This window comes from Carettochelys insculpta, chromosome 5, assembly GCF_033958435.1.
Source record: "Carettochelys insculpta isolate YL-2023 chromosome 5, ASM3395843v1, whole genome shotgun sequence".
Lineage (NCBI taxonomy): Eukaryota > Metazoa > Chordata > Testudines > Carettochelyidae > Carettochelys > Carettochelys insculpta.
Window position 1 is genome coordinate 125,289,903 of NC_134141.1, and position 14,613 is coordinate 125,304,515.

The 14,613-nt window shown below is 42.6% G+C and overlaps 1 protein-coding gene across 1 annotated transcript in view; it reads left to right on the forward strand.

Moving 5' to 3' along the window:
• UBAP1 (ubiquitin associated protein 1) overlaps window positions 1-14,613 on the forward strand; it is a 71,007-nt gene that overhangs the window by 30,001 nt on the left and 26,393 nt on the right. Inside the window, exon 3 of the mRNA XM_074995851.1 lies at window positions 7,441-7,481. Coding sequence (XP_074851952.1) covers window positions 7,448-7,481 — 34 coding nt within the window. The 5' untranslated portion in view covers window positions 7,441-7,447. The remainder of the gene's footprint in view (window positions 1-7,440; window positions 7,482-14,613) is intronic.

A 14,613-nucleotide genomic window follows, 5' to 3' on the forward strand; every position in this document is an offset into this window, starting at 1 on the left:
ACCAAGTTTGCAGTGTCCTTTTCACTAGCAGTGGTTACCTAATGTGGATTCCTGTTTATAAAATTTGTCTACCTGTCCTTTGCACAATCTGGTTTCATAAGAATAATAGTGATGTAAAAATCTGCTGTCTTTTGTGTTTCATAGCCATGCCTTGACAATCCTTCTGCAGCAGGAAAAATTAAGCTGCTCCTGATATGCTCTGTTCTGTTCAGATATGCAGCCAGTAGTGTAGGGTGTGTGCTTACTTTAGATAATTCCTGTAGAAGTCACAGAGTGATCCCAGTCCTTTATTCACTGAAGCTGGGGAATATTTTTCTCTCCTCCCTTTTAAGGTACCTTTTAAAACTTCATTTCTGGCAGTTCTCCAGGGTTAGCTGGAGAATAGAAAAATGGTCATAATAAGGAACCTGGATATTACCATGAGCTAACGAATCCTAAAACCGCTTGTTTTGAGTTGGATCTTGTTGGGCTAGGTGCTGAAATTAGAGGTACACACTGTGCCTGTACCAAAGATCTTGCAATCCAAGGCTAATGACACATGAAAGGAGAGGACAATGGAATCAAATATTGTCTTTACGTACATGTGAACTCCTTGTTTTTTCTTGTAATTATCTATTTCACTTTCCCTTAAGTCTCCTTTGCTTAGTCATTGTATGTTAATTGCATCTTCAGTTATTGCGCAGTCCTATTATTTAGTGTCTAAAAGGCATAATCTCTTCAATATACTGTATGTGGTCTATTTGATAATTCATTTCTTTTTTGAATTGGAACCCATCAAACTTGCAGTTAAATAGTGCAACTATGCCGGATAATCCATGGGTTGCTTGGATTTTGCCTGTCTTTCTTTGCATTATTTGAGATGCAGATTTAGTGCCTGTTAAGATATATTCTTTTCTCTACATCTCTGAAGATGCTTGAGTCACTGGTACCCCCAACAAGGAACAATCAATTTCCAAAGGCTTTTGCTTTAGTGTTTTTGGAAATTTTATGGAAATTAAGTGAAATTGTAAAATAAACAACCCTAGGGGTGTACTACAGAAAGCACCACCAGAACGACACAGTCAAGTTAAAAACTGATTACCTTCAAAACAAAAAGCAGTCAAGTAGCACTTTGAAGACTAGCAAAATAGTTTCTTAGGTGAGCTTTCATGGGACAGACCCACTTCTTCAGACCATATCCAGACCAGAATGGTCTGAAGAAGTGGGTCTGTCCCACGAAAGCTCACCTAAGAAACTATTTTGCTAGTCTTCAAAGTGCTACTTGACTGCTTTTTGTTTTGATAGTGTATAGACTAGCACGGCTTACTTTCTGTTACTGATTACCTTGTGTGACTCGTTGCTCATGGCCTAAAATCAGACCATGGTTCTCCAGCCATGTCCCAAGAAGGCTTGCTAGACTCCAAACAGTTGTCTCCTGTTGGGCCATGGTGCACAGACAATCTGGTGATGGGGAAGCTTGAGAGCACAAAATAAAGACAAGCATCCATGCAGATCACTCCTGGATCTCTCTGTTGCTGTTATCATTATCAGTGATTGTATACTGGTGACCTACATACAGGCCATGATAGGTGAGGCTGCTAGTGTGTACATAGCACCCCCTTTTTTCCCCTGTGGTTAGATTCTAGAGTTATAAAGGGCAGTGCTGCTCCACAAAAGCTCTCACATGTGTAGTCTCCAGAAATGGAGGGGTAGGTGGCTGAAGGGAAATATTAAAGACAGCCTGAAGAATCCGTTGCCTATGATGAGTAGGGAATTTTCCCAGTGTATAATATTACATTTCTAGCCCTTATAAGTGCAAAGGAAACATTCCAAATAACAGTAACAGAGAGAAAGCTGTGCTAGCCTATATACTATCAAAATAAAAAGGCAGTCAAGTAGCACTTTAAAGACTAACAAAATAATTTATTAGGTGAGCTTTTGTGGGACAGACCCACTTCTTCAGACCATAGCTATACCAGAACAGACTCAATATTTAAGGCACAGAGAACCAAAAACAGTAATCAAGATGGAAAAATAGGAAGAAAAATGATCTGGGTGAGCAAATCAGAGAGTAGGGGGCAAAAGTGGGGGGTGTGTGTGTGTCAAGAATTAGATTAAGCTAAGTATGCAAACGAGCCGCTATAGTGACCCTGAAAATTCCAATCTCAGTTCAAACCATGTGTTAATGTGTCGAATTTGAATATGAAAGAGAGTTCAGCAGCTTCTCTTTGAAGGGTGTTGTGAAAATTTCTCTTCAGTAACACACAAACTGTTAAGTCATTAACAGAATGGCCCACTCGTTAAAATGCCAAGTAGCAGGTTTGTGGATCAGGAGTGTTGTTATGTCTGTTTTGTGCCCATTACCTTTTTGTCTTAAGAGAGCTTGAAGTCTGTCCCATATACATAGCATCTGGGCATTGTTGGCACATGATGGCATGTATGATGTTAGTTCAGGAACATGAGAATGTGCCTGTGATTCTGTGACTAACCTGGTTAGGTCCAGTGATGGTATCTCCAGAACAGATATGTGGACAAAACTGGCAGTGGGCTTTGTTGCAAGAAGTCGTCCCAGGACTGGTGTTCCTGCAGTATAGACTGTGGCTATTTGGTGAGAATACTCATAAGGTTGGGAGGTTGTCTGTAGGAGAGAACACACCTGTTACCTACGTCCTTCTGGAGTGTGGCATCCTGATTAGGGATAGGTTGTAGGTCTTTAATAATTCGTTGCAGTGGTTTGAGTTGGGGGCTGTAGGTGATGACCAGTGGTGTTCTGTTCTTGGCTTTTTTGGGCCGATCTTGGAGTAGCTGGTCTCTGGGTATTCATCTGGCCCTGTCAATTTGTTTTTTATTTCTCCTGGTGGGTAATTCAGGCTTATGAATATTTGGGAAAGATCTTGTCATTTTTGGTCTCTGTTGGTAGGATCAGAGCAAATGCGACTGTACCTTGACTGTAAACAATGTATCTAGTCGTGTGCAGGATGGAAGCTAGAAGCATGTAGGTAAGTGTAACGATCAGTGGGTTTCCCCTGGAGTGTGGTACCGATCAGGCCATCCTTGATTTATACTGTAGTGTCCAGGAAATGTATCTCTTGCGTGGAGTAATGGAGGCATTAGTTGATGGCGAGGTGCAGATTGTTAAAGTCTCTGTGGAAGTCTTCTAGAGTCTCTGTACCATGGGTCCAAATCATAAAGATGTCATCAATGTATCTTAAGTAGAGGAGAGGTAATGAGGGACAAGAGCTGAGGAATCGTTGTTCCAGGTCAGCCATAAATATATTAGCATATTGTGGGGCCATGCGGGTGCCCATAGCAGTTCCACTAATCTGGAGGTATAAATTGTCCCCAAATCGGAAATGATTGCGTGTGAGAACAAAGTTACAGAGGTCAGACACCAGATTGGCTGTGGTGGCATCAGGGATGGTATTCCTGATTGCTTGTAACCCGTCCTTATGTGGAATATTAGTGTACAGAGCCTCTACATCCATTGTGGCAAGGATGGCGTTATCAGGAACTTTTCCGATGTTTTGTAATTTCCTCAGGAAGTCGGTGGTATCTCAGATATAGCTGGGAGTGTTGGTGGCATAGGGTTTGAGGAGGGAGTCCACGTAACTGGATAGTCCAGTGGTAAGGGTGCCAATACCTGAAATGATAGGGCATCCAGGGTTTCCAGGTTTGTGGATTTTGGGAAGTAAACAGAATAATCCAGGCTGCGGCTCAGATGGTGTGTCTGAGTGAATGAGGTCCTCAGTAGCAGCAGGGAGTTCCTTCAGTAGTAGTTGTAATTTCCTTTGGAATTCCAAAGTGGGATCAGCAGAGAGAGGTCTGTAAAATGTGGTGTTGGAGAGTTGTCTGGCTGCCTCCTTTTTGTAGTGTGACTTATTCAGGATGACAACAGCACCCCCTTTGTCAGCTGGTTTGATTATAATGTCTGGTTTATTTTTGAGACTGTGGACAGCATAGCATTCAGCATAGTTGAGATTGCATCTCATTTGGCATCGTTTGTGAATTATGTCAGTCTGAGCACAGTTGCGGAAGCATTGTGTGTAGAAATCCAGACTTTCACTACTACCGTCAGGGGGAGTCCGCATAGAATTCTTCTTCTTTTGTTCTTTGGTGGAGAGGAGGGTCGAGAGAGTCAGATTGTTGTTCATAGGTGTTCTGGAAGAATTCCTTTAGACGAGGTGGTGAAAGAAGGCTTCAAGGTCACCATTGAATTGTATTAAGTTCGTAGAGGAAGTAAGGCAGAAGGAAAGACCCTGGGGATAAGACAGACTCTTCTGCTGGGCTGAGTTGGTAGCTGGAAGGGTTAACAATATTGTCAGTTGAGTAGTCGTTATTGTAGTTAAAGTATCCTGAGGTGTGAAGTAATGTAGAAATTGTTATTCTCTTTTCTTTTTTGTAGGTAGTGGAAATACATTTTTTACAAATTTCTTGTCTATTATAGGTAAAGTCTCGTTCTGTGGGGTTTTGCGTGGATGCCTGATTGTTGATGATGATTTCAAGTTTAGAGAGTTCATTTTTAATCATCTTTTGTTTACTGTGAAGGATTTTGATCAGGTGGCGTCTCAGTTTCTTAAAGTGTGTGTTGCACAGATGCTCGCTGTAGTTGGTGTAGTACATTGATTGTAATGGGTTTTTCACTGTTAGTCCCTTGGGTACAATGTCCATTTTCTTGCATTTAGAGACAAAGATGATGTCTGTTTTGGATCTGGGTGAGTTTTTTCATGTAGTCGATGAATCTCCATTCCAAACGGCTAAATGTAGTACCTTGCATGTTGAATAGTAAGAGAGAGAAAGCCGTGCTAGTCTATATACTATCAAAACAAAAAAGCAGTCAAGTAGCACTTTAAAGACTAACAAAATAATTTATTAGCTGAGCTTTCGAGGGACAGACCCACTTCTTCAGACCATAGCCATACCAGAACAGACCCCCTCTACTCTCTGATTTGCTCACTCTGACAATTTTTTTTTCTGATTTGTCCACCTTGATTACTGTTTTTGGTTCTCTGTGCTTTAAATATTGAATCTGGTATGGCTATGGGCTGAAGAAGAGGGTCTGTCCCACGAAAGCTCACCTAATAAATTGTTTTGTTCGTCTTTAAAGTGCTATTGGACTGCTTTTTTTGTTTTGAGTCCAAATAACAGTTGAATAAAAACTGAGGCAGTGCTATCTTCCTGAGTCGACAGATGGCTCAATGTTGGTAATTTGCAACCCGAAGCATGCTCAGAACAGCTGCTCACAGCCCTCTGGGATGCAGTGAAATACTGTAGTTCATCTGCTGTCAACGTTATGAGTAGCAGCAGAGGACAGCACTGGAGCTATTTTCAGAGGAGGGAGAATCAAAAAGAAGTGTGTTGAGAGGAAGAGTATCTCACACACTTTCAGGAACCAGGCAGCTGATGAAAGGTAGAGTTGTAGAAACACTTAGCTTGCTTGTGGGGTATTTGAGGTGTTTGTAGGCTGTGCAGAGGGATTGGAATGTTCTTTCTTTCATTCAGCAAATGAAGTTTGTGGGAAATAAAACTCATCCAAACTGAGTGTGGCTGCTGAAGTTGGTAACACCGAACCTGGACTGGGGCAGCAGCTTAGGGGTAGGATGTGGGGGGGCACAGATTTTTTTTTTTTTTAACCTGGATATCTGTGGTCCCAGGACAATGTCAGGAGAAGGGTGGAGTGGTACCTGTGTTAAATCCTTCTGACTTCTAGGTTTAGTCTTGTGTCCTGGGTATTTATTAGCATTTTCCAAGGCCTGGGTGTGAAGAGATGATATTGGAGAGAGAGGGAAGAGAATGAAATGGAGGAAGAGTTGTACACAGACTTAGAGGACTGAAAAGCAAGAGAAAGTAGAGTGAAATTCAGAGGTTAAGTGTAATAGCAGGAAGAGAGAGAGGCACTAAAGTTAGAAAATTCACTACATTGAATTCCCAGTAAACACCGCACAGTTGAGCATTGTTACTTTTAAATGGTCAGGGATACAGTGGCACAATTATAACTTTTTGCGGGGATTCAAGTTAGCAGAATTACTCCTTGTACTAGTAGACATTGGCTTCTGTTCCTCTCCCCAGTCCTGCCAACCCAAAACACCTCACCAAAAACCTCTAATTGTTTTCACATGCATCAATTGTGGATCAGATTAGGTGGTTCTTTTCTTTCCTCTGGAATGCTCTGTTTGAACGTAGTCCTTTTACTGATAGGAGGTACATGTATCAGAGGGAATCCAAGGAGATTGACCAAGCTCATGATCTTTCTTCAATCAATGCTATTTTGGGGTGATGGAGGGACAGGGGCAGAAAGTTACCATACACTAATATGTAGGGTGTAGGCATTAGGGAAGAGAAGAATCTTTTGGGTGCTATAAATGGAGTTTGACCAGCAATAGTGGGAACTTCCTTAATGATGTAGATTATTAGGCTTGGGAAGATGCCCTGTGGTAAGTGGGTTGGAAGTGGCAATAGGTCTGCCCCAGCCAATCTTGAGATTTCTTTATTTCCAGTGTAGGTGATGCCAAGCCATGTTAAAATACCTTGAACACTGTATGGTTGGTCCCTCCTGTCTACCTTTTGAAGATCTAAAATTTTAAAAGTGCTGACATCAATTAATACATAATCTGAAAATCTAAGATCTAAATCCTGTCTACATTATGTGACAAGTGCTGTTTAAAATAATTTATTAAAACATGAGCATGATTGTATTGCTTGAAATCACAATCTCCTTTTTTTAGACAGGGTTGTTAAAGCTTAGTAGGTACTCATTTCAAGATTTTTTTTTTAGTGCTCTGAAAGTCACCAGGGCAGGAAGTATCTTAGGTAAACAATTGTGAGCTGTGTTTGAAAATCAAAGTTTTTAATTAAAATGGGTATTTCTGAGCTGCCTGCTGTTGTGCTGCAAGTGGCCTTTTTTGGTGGCTAGTGGTAAAATATAAATCTAGTCAGAGAGCAGATCATTGGGAAAGCTAATCTGGGAGTTCTGAATCCATTCTCTTCCTCCAGTCACCAGAACAGACTTCTTCTCTTCCCTCTGTAATTGTCAAAAGAGTACCTTCCTGATGAAGCCACAACTAAAGTCTTCTAGGTCTAATAACCTTGCCACTGTATACTTCATAATTAGTGAGAACAGATGTATGTTATGCTTGTTTAGTCAGTTACAGCCTCTATTGTACTTGTCTCAGTGCTTGTCCCCCTGTGGTGTAAGTGCACAGACTAATAGATTCAAGCACATTTTAGGCACGTTATATTCCCTTTGGCCTGTGTCTCTGCAAAGGTTTTCTTAATATCAACTAATGAGAGTTTGCCTGTTAAAATGTTCTAAGATATCAGATAACAATGTTTATTGAATCGCCCAATGTAGTTTTCTGCCTTCTAGGTAGAGGAAAGTGCATGTGGACAAATCAGTTTCACCACTGGCTTTTGCGTAGTTTTCTGCATCTCTTGACATATTAATGCTTCTAAACTGTTTTTCAGATTCTAAATGGCTTCTAAGAAGTTGGGATCCGACTTTAATGGTAAGTGAAGTGCACTATTTTTGTAGTGGAAAGATTAATGTGAGGAAACTCCCTATAAAGCTTTGCCCCTAATTTAGATTCTTTTCATCTATTAATATAGTGGGATTGGGTGGCTCTTGAGATTAATAGGAGACTCCAGAGCCTTTTACCATCCTGCTGTTGACCAAAAGTAGCTACTTTCTGTGTTTTAGTCCAGGTTTTCAGTGGACCTGCATGGACTTCAGAAACCTCCACTGTTGGCATTAATTGACAGTCAGCACAGAGACCATTCCCTAGCAGCTCAGTGGAGATTATCCTGCTCTGTCTCTTCTAGAGTTGCTCCTTCTATGTATGTCAGCCCATTGATGGGGCAGTCAGAAGGAAACTTGCATTGCTGTTGCCCACACCTATTTGTGTTCTGCATCAACAGAGGACATCAGACTGGCATCTTTCACTTGTGGCATTAAGACTTCAAACATGAAAATTAAAAATCCGTCGGTTGTGATGAATTGTGCATGTGAAATTTAAACCAATAGTAGATGAGTGGAACAGCATTCACAAAAGCAACCTATATAGTGAAAGTTGCAATTTCACTTTAAAATTAAACTGTTCTTCCTCATTTATAACAGCCATAAACTCCCTTTTGATTAAAACTGAACATGCTTGGTGTGAGCTCTATGAATTTATTTCAGTCAGAGTTTGAACTAAATTGATTTAAGTAACTTACATTTTGGTAAGTGGAGGAGCAGAGGAAAAGTTTTCCGTAAGGTCCAGAGCTGCTCACATCTGAGGCGGTGCTTAATTGTACATACATGAGCAATCTCACCGAAACCTGCTTGGGTGCAGGTAAGCATATGTTTGCTGGACTCCAGCCTAAATTTGTTGGGGAGGGAGGAAGCTCTTCTTCTTCTCAGAGTTCTGATTTGAGGATCAGATTTTTTCAGTTGCATGCAAATATTGCTATTTTATGTGTTATCAATAATTGTACGTGGAATTACCAATACCAGCCTAAGTGACCTAAATCCATGCAGATGTTTTTCCTTTTCAAAGCATGCAGAGTCCCTTCTCTTTCTGGATAGCATTCCACATGAGCAAGATGACACTATAGTTCTCCACTGTCAGGGAGTATGAAGGCATGGGAAAGTCTGCACCATTATGGTTACATTTATGTTTTCTTGTTCTAGAGCAAAAGGACCAGAAAGTGACATTAGCAGGAAAAGCACTGTTAAACAAAAATTGGATTGTCTAGTCTGTTCATTGTCCAGTATGAGAAATAAAGAGAACAAAAATACTGAAACTAGATTACAGAATTTTCTTTAAAAGTGTGAAAATAGTTAAAAAATGGTATTTCATTTTTAAAGTGTTGTTGGGTTTCCAGGAACAAAATTAGCTGGACCACATGCTGTTTCGTTATTGATCGCTGTTGTGTGTGTTGTGTTTATTGGATTGCTTTTAGAGCCATAGGTTTTGCAGTTCTTGGCTTTTATTATTGCCATCTGGTAGGAGATGTCCCTTGTATTCAAAATAACAAAAACAAACGGCTCTGCACATCAGTAGTTAAATGAAACACCCTGTTTTCAGGCCCTCTGTTCTACTGATATTGGCCATTCTAACACTGTTTATTGCTGTGCTGATTTAAACTCTTTGGGGAGGGATGGGTGCAATTTCTCATTTGTCATCTCTTGGGGAATAAGTGGGGAAATTTCTTCAATCCTCTCCCAGGTCCAAAAGAACAGGTGATGCTATTCCTCTAACGGCTTACTACAAAACATCTAATGCAGCGTGCAAATGCAGCTTGGCATGTACAGCATGCTTCTATAATGGTGCAGAGCTGAATGAATGCCTTCCCCATGCTCGCTGATTATGAGGTTCTTACGAAGCAGGTGTGGGAATGGGTTATAACTGGAGCTTTGAGGAAGCCACCTACTGAGCTTAGCATTCAGAAAGAGAATGTTCCAGTAACTCTCTGAGCACAAAGTCAATGTGCTGTGGCGGTGTATGAAGAGCAAGCTCAGAGACTTGTAAGCCAAGTGAATAGCAGTGCTGGAAATGGAAATGTAGTGAAAATGTAGCTTTCTGCAGGTATGTTGAAAAGGTGAAGAGAAGCTTCTCAAGGGTAGAGGAGTCTCTTATCCCAGGGTCTTTCCTTCTGCCCTACCTCCTCCATTAACTTAATACTAATTCTGTGGTGACCTTGAAGCCTTCTTTCGCTGCCTCCGTCTAAAGGAATTTTTCCAGCATACCTATGAACAACAGTCTGACTCTCTCGACCTCCCCCCACAACAACAAAAGGAGAAGAACTCTATGTGGACTCCCCCTGAGGGTCGTAGTGAATGTCTGGATTTCTATGTACAGTGCTTCCGCAACCATATTCAGGCTGATATTAAACACAAACAATGCCAAATGAGACACAATCTCAACGAAGCTGAAAGCCATGCTGTCCAGAGTCTCAAAAATAACCCAGACATCATAATCAAACCAGCTGACAAAGGGGGTGCTGTTGTCATCCTGAATAAGTCACACTATGAATAGGAGGCAGCCAGACAACTCTCCAACACCACATTTTACAGACCTCTCTCCGCTGATCCCACTTTGGAATTCCAAAGGAAATTACAACTACTACTGAAGGAACTCCCTGCTGCTACTGAGGACCTCATTCACTCAGACACACCATCTGAGCCGCAGCCTGGATTATTCTGTTTACTTCCCAAAATCCACAAACCTGGAAACCCTGGATGCCCTATCATTTCAGGTATTGGCACCCTTACCACTGGACTATCCAGTTACGTGGACTCCCTCCTCAAACCCTATGCCACCAACACTCCCAGCTATATCTGAGATACCACCGACTTCCTGAGGAAATTACAAAACATCGGAAAAGTTCCTGATAACGCCATCCTTGCCACAATGGATGTAGAGGCTCTGTACACTAATATTCCACATAAGGACGGGTTACAAGCAATCAGGAATACCATCCCTGATGCCACCACAGCCAATCTGGTGTCTGACCTCTGTAACTTTGTTCTCACACGCAGTCATTTCCGATTTGGGGACAATTTATACCTCCAGATTAGTGGAACTGCTATGGGCACCCGCATGGCCCCACAATATGTTAATATATTCATGGGATGACCTGGAACAATGATTCCTCAGCTCTCGTCCCCTATTACCCCTTCTCTACTTAAGATACATTGATGACATCTTTATGATTTGAACCCATGGTACAGAGACTTTTAACAATCTACACCCCACCATCAACTTATGCCTCGATTACAACATGCAAGAGATACATTTCCTGGACACTACAGTACTAATCAAGGATGGCTTGATCAGTACCACAGTGTACCGAAAACCTACTGATCGCTATACTTATCTACACCCTTCTAGCTTCCATCCTGCACACATGACTAGATCCATTGTTTACAGTCAAGCTCTTAGATACAATCGCATTTGCTCTGATCCAACTGACAGAGACCAAAAACTACAAGATCTTTACCAAATATTCATAAACCTGAATTACCCACCAGGAGAAGTGAAAGAGAACAAATCAACAAGGCCAGATGGATACCCAGAGACCAGCTACTCCAAAATCAGCCCAAAAAAGCCAAGAACAGAACACCACTGGTCGTCACCTACAGCCCCCAACTCAAACCACTGCAACGAATTATTGAAGACCTGCAACCTATCCTTGATCAGGATGCCACACTCCAGAAGGCCTTGGGTGACAGGCCTGTTCTCTCCTACAGACAACCTCCCAACCTTATGAGGATCCTCACTAACAGCCACAGTCTATACCCCAGGAATAGCAGTCCTGGAACCTCTCCCTGCAACAAAGCTTGCTGCCCGCTTTGTCCACATATCTTCCCTGGAAATACCATCACTGGACCTAACCAGTATCGGAGGGGTAGCCGTGTTAGTCTGGATCTGTAACAGCAATGAAGGATCCTGTGGCACCTTATAGACTAACAGAAAAGTTTTGAGCATGAGCTTTCGTGAGCACAGACTCACTTCATCAGATGCTGGTCTTGGAAATCTGCAGGGCCAGGTATAAATAAGCCAGAGCAAGGGTGGGGATAACAAGGTTAGCTCAGTCAGCAAGGGTGAGGCTTACTACCAGCAGTTGATCTGGAGGTGTGAACACCAAGGGAGGGGAAGCTGCTTCTGTATTTAGCCAGCCATTCACAGTCTTTGTTTAAGCCGGAGCTGAGGGCGTCGAATTTGCCGATGAATTGTAGCTCAGAAATTTCTCTTTGGAGTCTGGTCCTGAAATTTCTTTGCTGTAGGATAGCTACTTTTAAGTCTGCTACTGTGTGGCCCGGGAGATTGAAGTGCTCTCCTACGGGTTTTTGTATATTGCCATTTCGGATATCTGATTTGTGTGCGTTTATTCTTTTACATAGAGACTGTCCAGTTTGTCTGATGTATATAGCAGAGGGGCATTGCTGGCACATGATAGCATAAATTGTAAATAAATGGCATAAGTAAATAAACCAACAGAACGCCACTAGCCATCACCTACAGTCCTCAGCTAAAACCTCTACAGCACATCATCAGGGATTTACAACCCATCCTGGACAATGATCCCCCACTTTCACAGGCCTTGGGAGGCAGACCAGTCCTTGCCCACAGACAGCCTGCCAACCTGAAGCAAATCCTAACCAGCAACTATACACCGCACCACAGTCACTCTAACTGAGGGACTCATCCATGCAACAAACCTCGTTGCCAGCTCTGCCCACATATCTACACCAGCAACACCATTACAGGACCTAACCAGATCAGCCACACCATCGTGGGTTCATTCAGCTGCACATCTACCAATATAATTTATGCCATCGTGTGCCAGCAATGCCCCTCTGCTATATACATCGGACAAACTGGACAGTCTCTACGTAAAAGAATAAACGCACACAAATCAGATATCCGAAATGGCAATATACAAAAACCCGTAGGAGAGCACTTCATCTCCCGGGCCACACAGTAGCAGACTTAAAAGTAGCTATCCTACAGCAAAGAAATTTCAGGACCAGACTCCAAAGAGAAATTTCTGAGCTACAATTCATCTGCAAATTCGACGCCCTCAGCTCTGGCTTAAACAAAGACTGCGAATGGCTGGCTAAATACAGAAGCAGCTTCCCCTCGCTTGGTGTTCACACCTCCAGATCAACTGCTGGTAGTAAGCCTCACCCTTGCTGACTGAGCTAACCTTGTTATCCCCACCCTTGCTGTTGCTTATTTATACCTGGCCCTGCAGATTTCCAAGACCAGCATCTGATGAAGTGAGTCTGTGCTCACGAAAGCTCATGCTCAAAACTTTTCGGTTAGTCTATAAGGTGCCACAGGATCCTTCGTTGCTGGACCTAACCAGGTTACTCACAGAATCACGGGCACTTTCTCATGCTCCTCTACTAACATCATATATGCCAACAATGCCCAGATGCTTTGTATATTGGACAGACTTCTAACTCCCTTAGACAAAGGGTTAATGGGCACAAAACAGACATCAAAACACTCCAGATCCACAAACCAGTTAGTCAACATTTTAATGGAATGGGGCATTCTGTCAATGACCTAAAGGTATGTGTGTTTCTGAAAAAGAATTTTCGCACCGTTCTTCGAAGGGAAGTAGCCAAGCTGGCTTTTATATTCAAATTCGGCACAATAACACATGGTTTAAGCCGGGAGGGGAACTTTGTGAGTCACTATAGGGGCTCGTCTGCATACTTGGCTTAATCTAATTCTTGACCTCCCCCCCACCCCTCCACTCTCTGATTTGCTCACCTTGATTATCTTTTTCTGATTTGTCCTTCTTGCTTACTGTTTTTGGTTCTCTGTGCCTAAAATATTGTGTGTGTTCTGGTCTGGCTATGGTCTGAAGAAGTGGGTCTGTCCCACAAAAGCTCACTTAATAAACTATTTTGCTAGTCTTTAAAGTGCTACTTGATTGCTTTTTGTTTCGATAGTGTATAGACTGGCATGGCTTCCTCTCTGTTACTTCCCAAGGGCAGTGCGATTTTCTGCCATTGCAAGGTTAATTGTTGCAGAGTAGGTTGAAAGCGGATTCTGCCACTTTCTGTAGCAATTCCTGAAGGACTACTCCAATTAATCATTCCTTGTGTTTATAAGGGTAGTGTGAATGGCCAACCAAGAATGGGAACCCAACATCCCAGGCACTGTATGACCAGTAACAGACAGTGTCTCCTTGGAACACCTAATCATCTAAATAGTCGAGACCACTAACGGATGAGGGATGTGGGGGAGGAAGTAACATACAAGCAGAGTGAATGGTATAATAGCAGTGAGCATCATGTTAGTGCCATGACTTAAATATCCTTTATGTGGGGTTGAGTGAAGATGGGATCAGATAAACAGAAAGGGGTGAGGAAAGAAGAAAGGGTGAGACATGAAAGCAGCTGAGGTGATGACCAGTGTTTCCTCTAGTGTTTTCCATCTATGGGCAGAATACATTTTATGTACACCAGGGCACACCAATAGAAATGGATGCTGTCCACTGTGGGTGGCTGTGGGTCCTCAGTAATCAGCTGGGCGGCATATGAATCTCCCCTGGGCAACTGCCCAAGTGCTCAGCTTACAGGGAACACCAGTGATGACATGATGATAGAGAGGGAGGGCTGGATCGAACAGTTGATTGGCCAGAGACCGAAGATTCAGCAGTTTTGACTGGACTACCCATAAATCCCTGTAGCACGTGCTCCTTCTTAGCAGCTGGAGTCTCTGAATGACTGTTCACTGCAGTTTTCCTGCAAAGCTATATGACAGGGAGAGGAGATGTCACCTGGGTCCTAGTGCCCAGAGTTGTTTGTAATGGGGGTTTTCACAGTTCTGATTCCAGGGAGTGCTGGGGGAGAGATGATCTTGGCTGAATCCAATTTTATCCCCTCAATCCAGTGTGACTGCTAAAGTTACATCCCTTGTTGTTTGAGCTAATTACCCACATCAGCAGTGACCTCTTCACATGCTTATTAATCAAATTGCTATCTGGGGGTGGGGTGTGTTGTTAATTTTTGATGGGAGGCCATTCCACTCTTCCATGGTATTAATAGAGGGGGTGCTGCCAAGTCTGGGATGGAGGTTGGGTGCAGAAGGGTGCTTGGGGTAGGAGTGCAGGAGAGGTGTGGGTTATGGGAGGAAG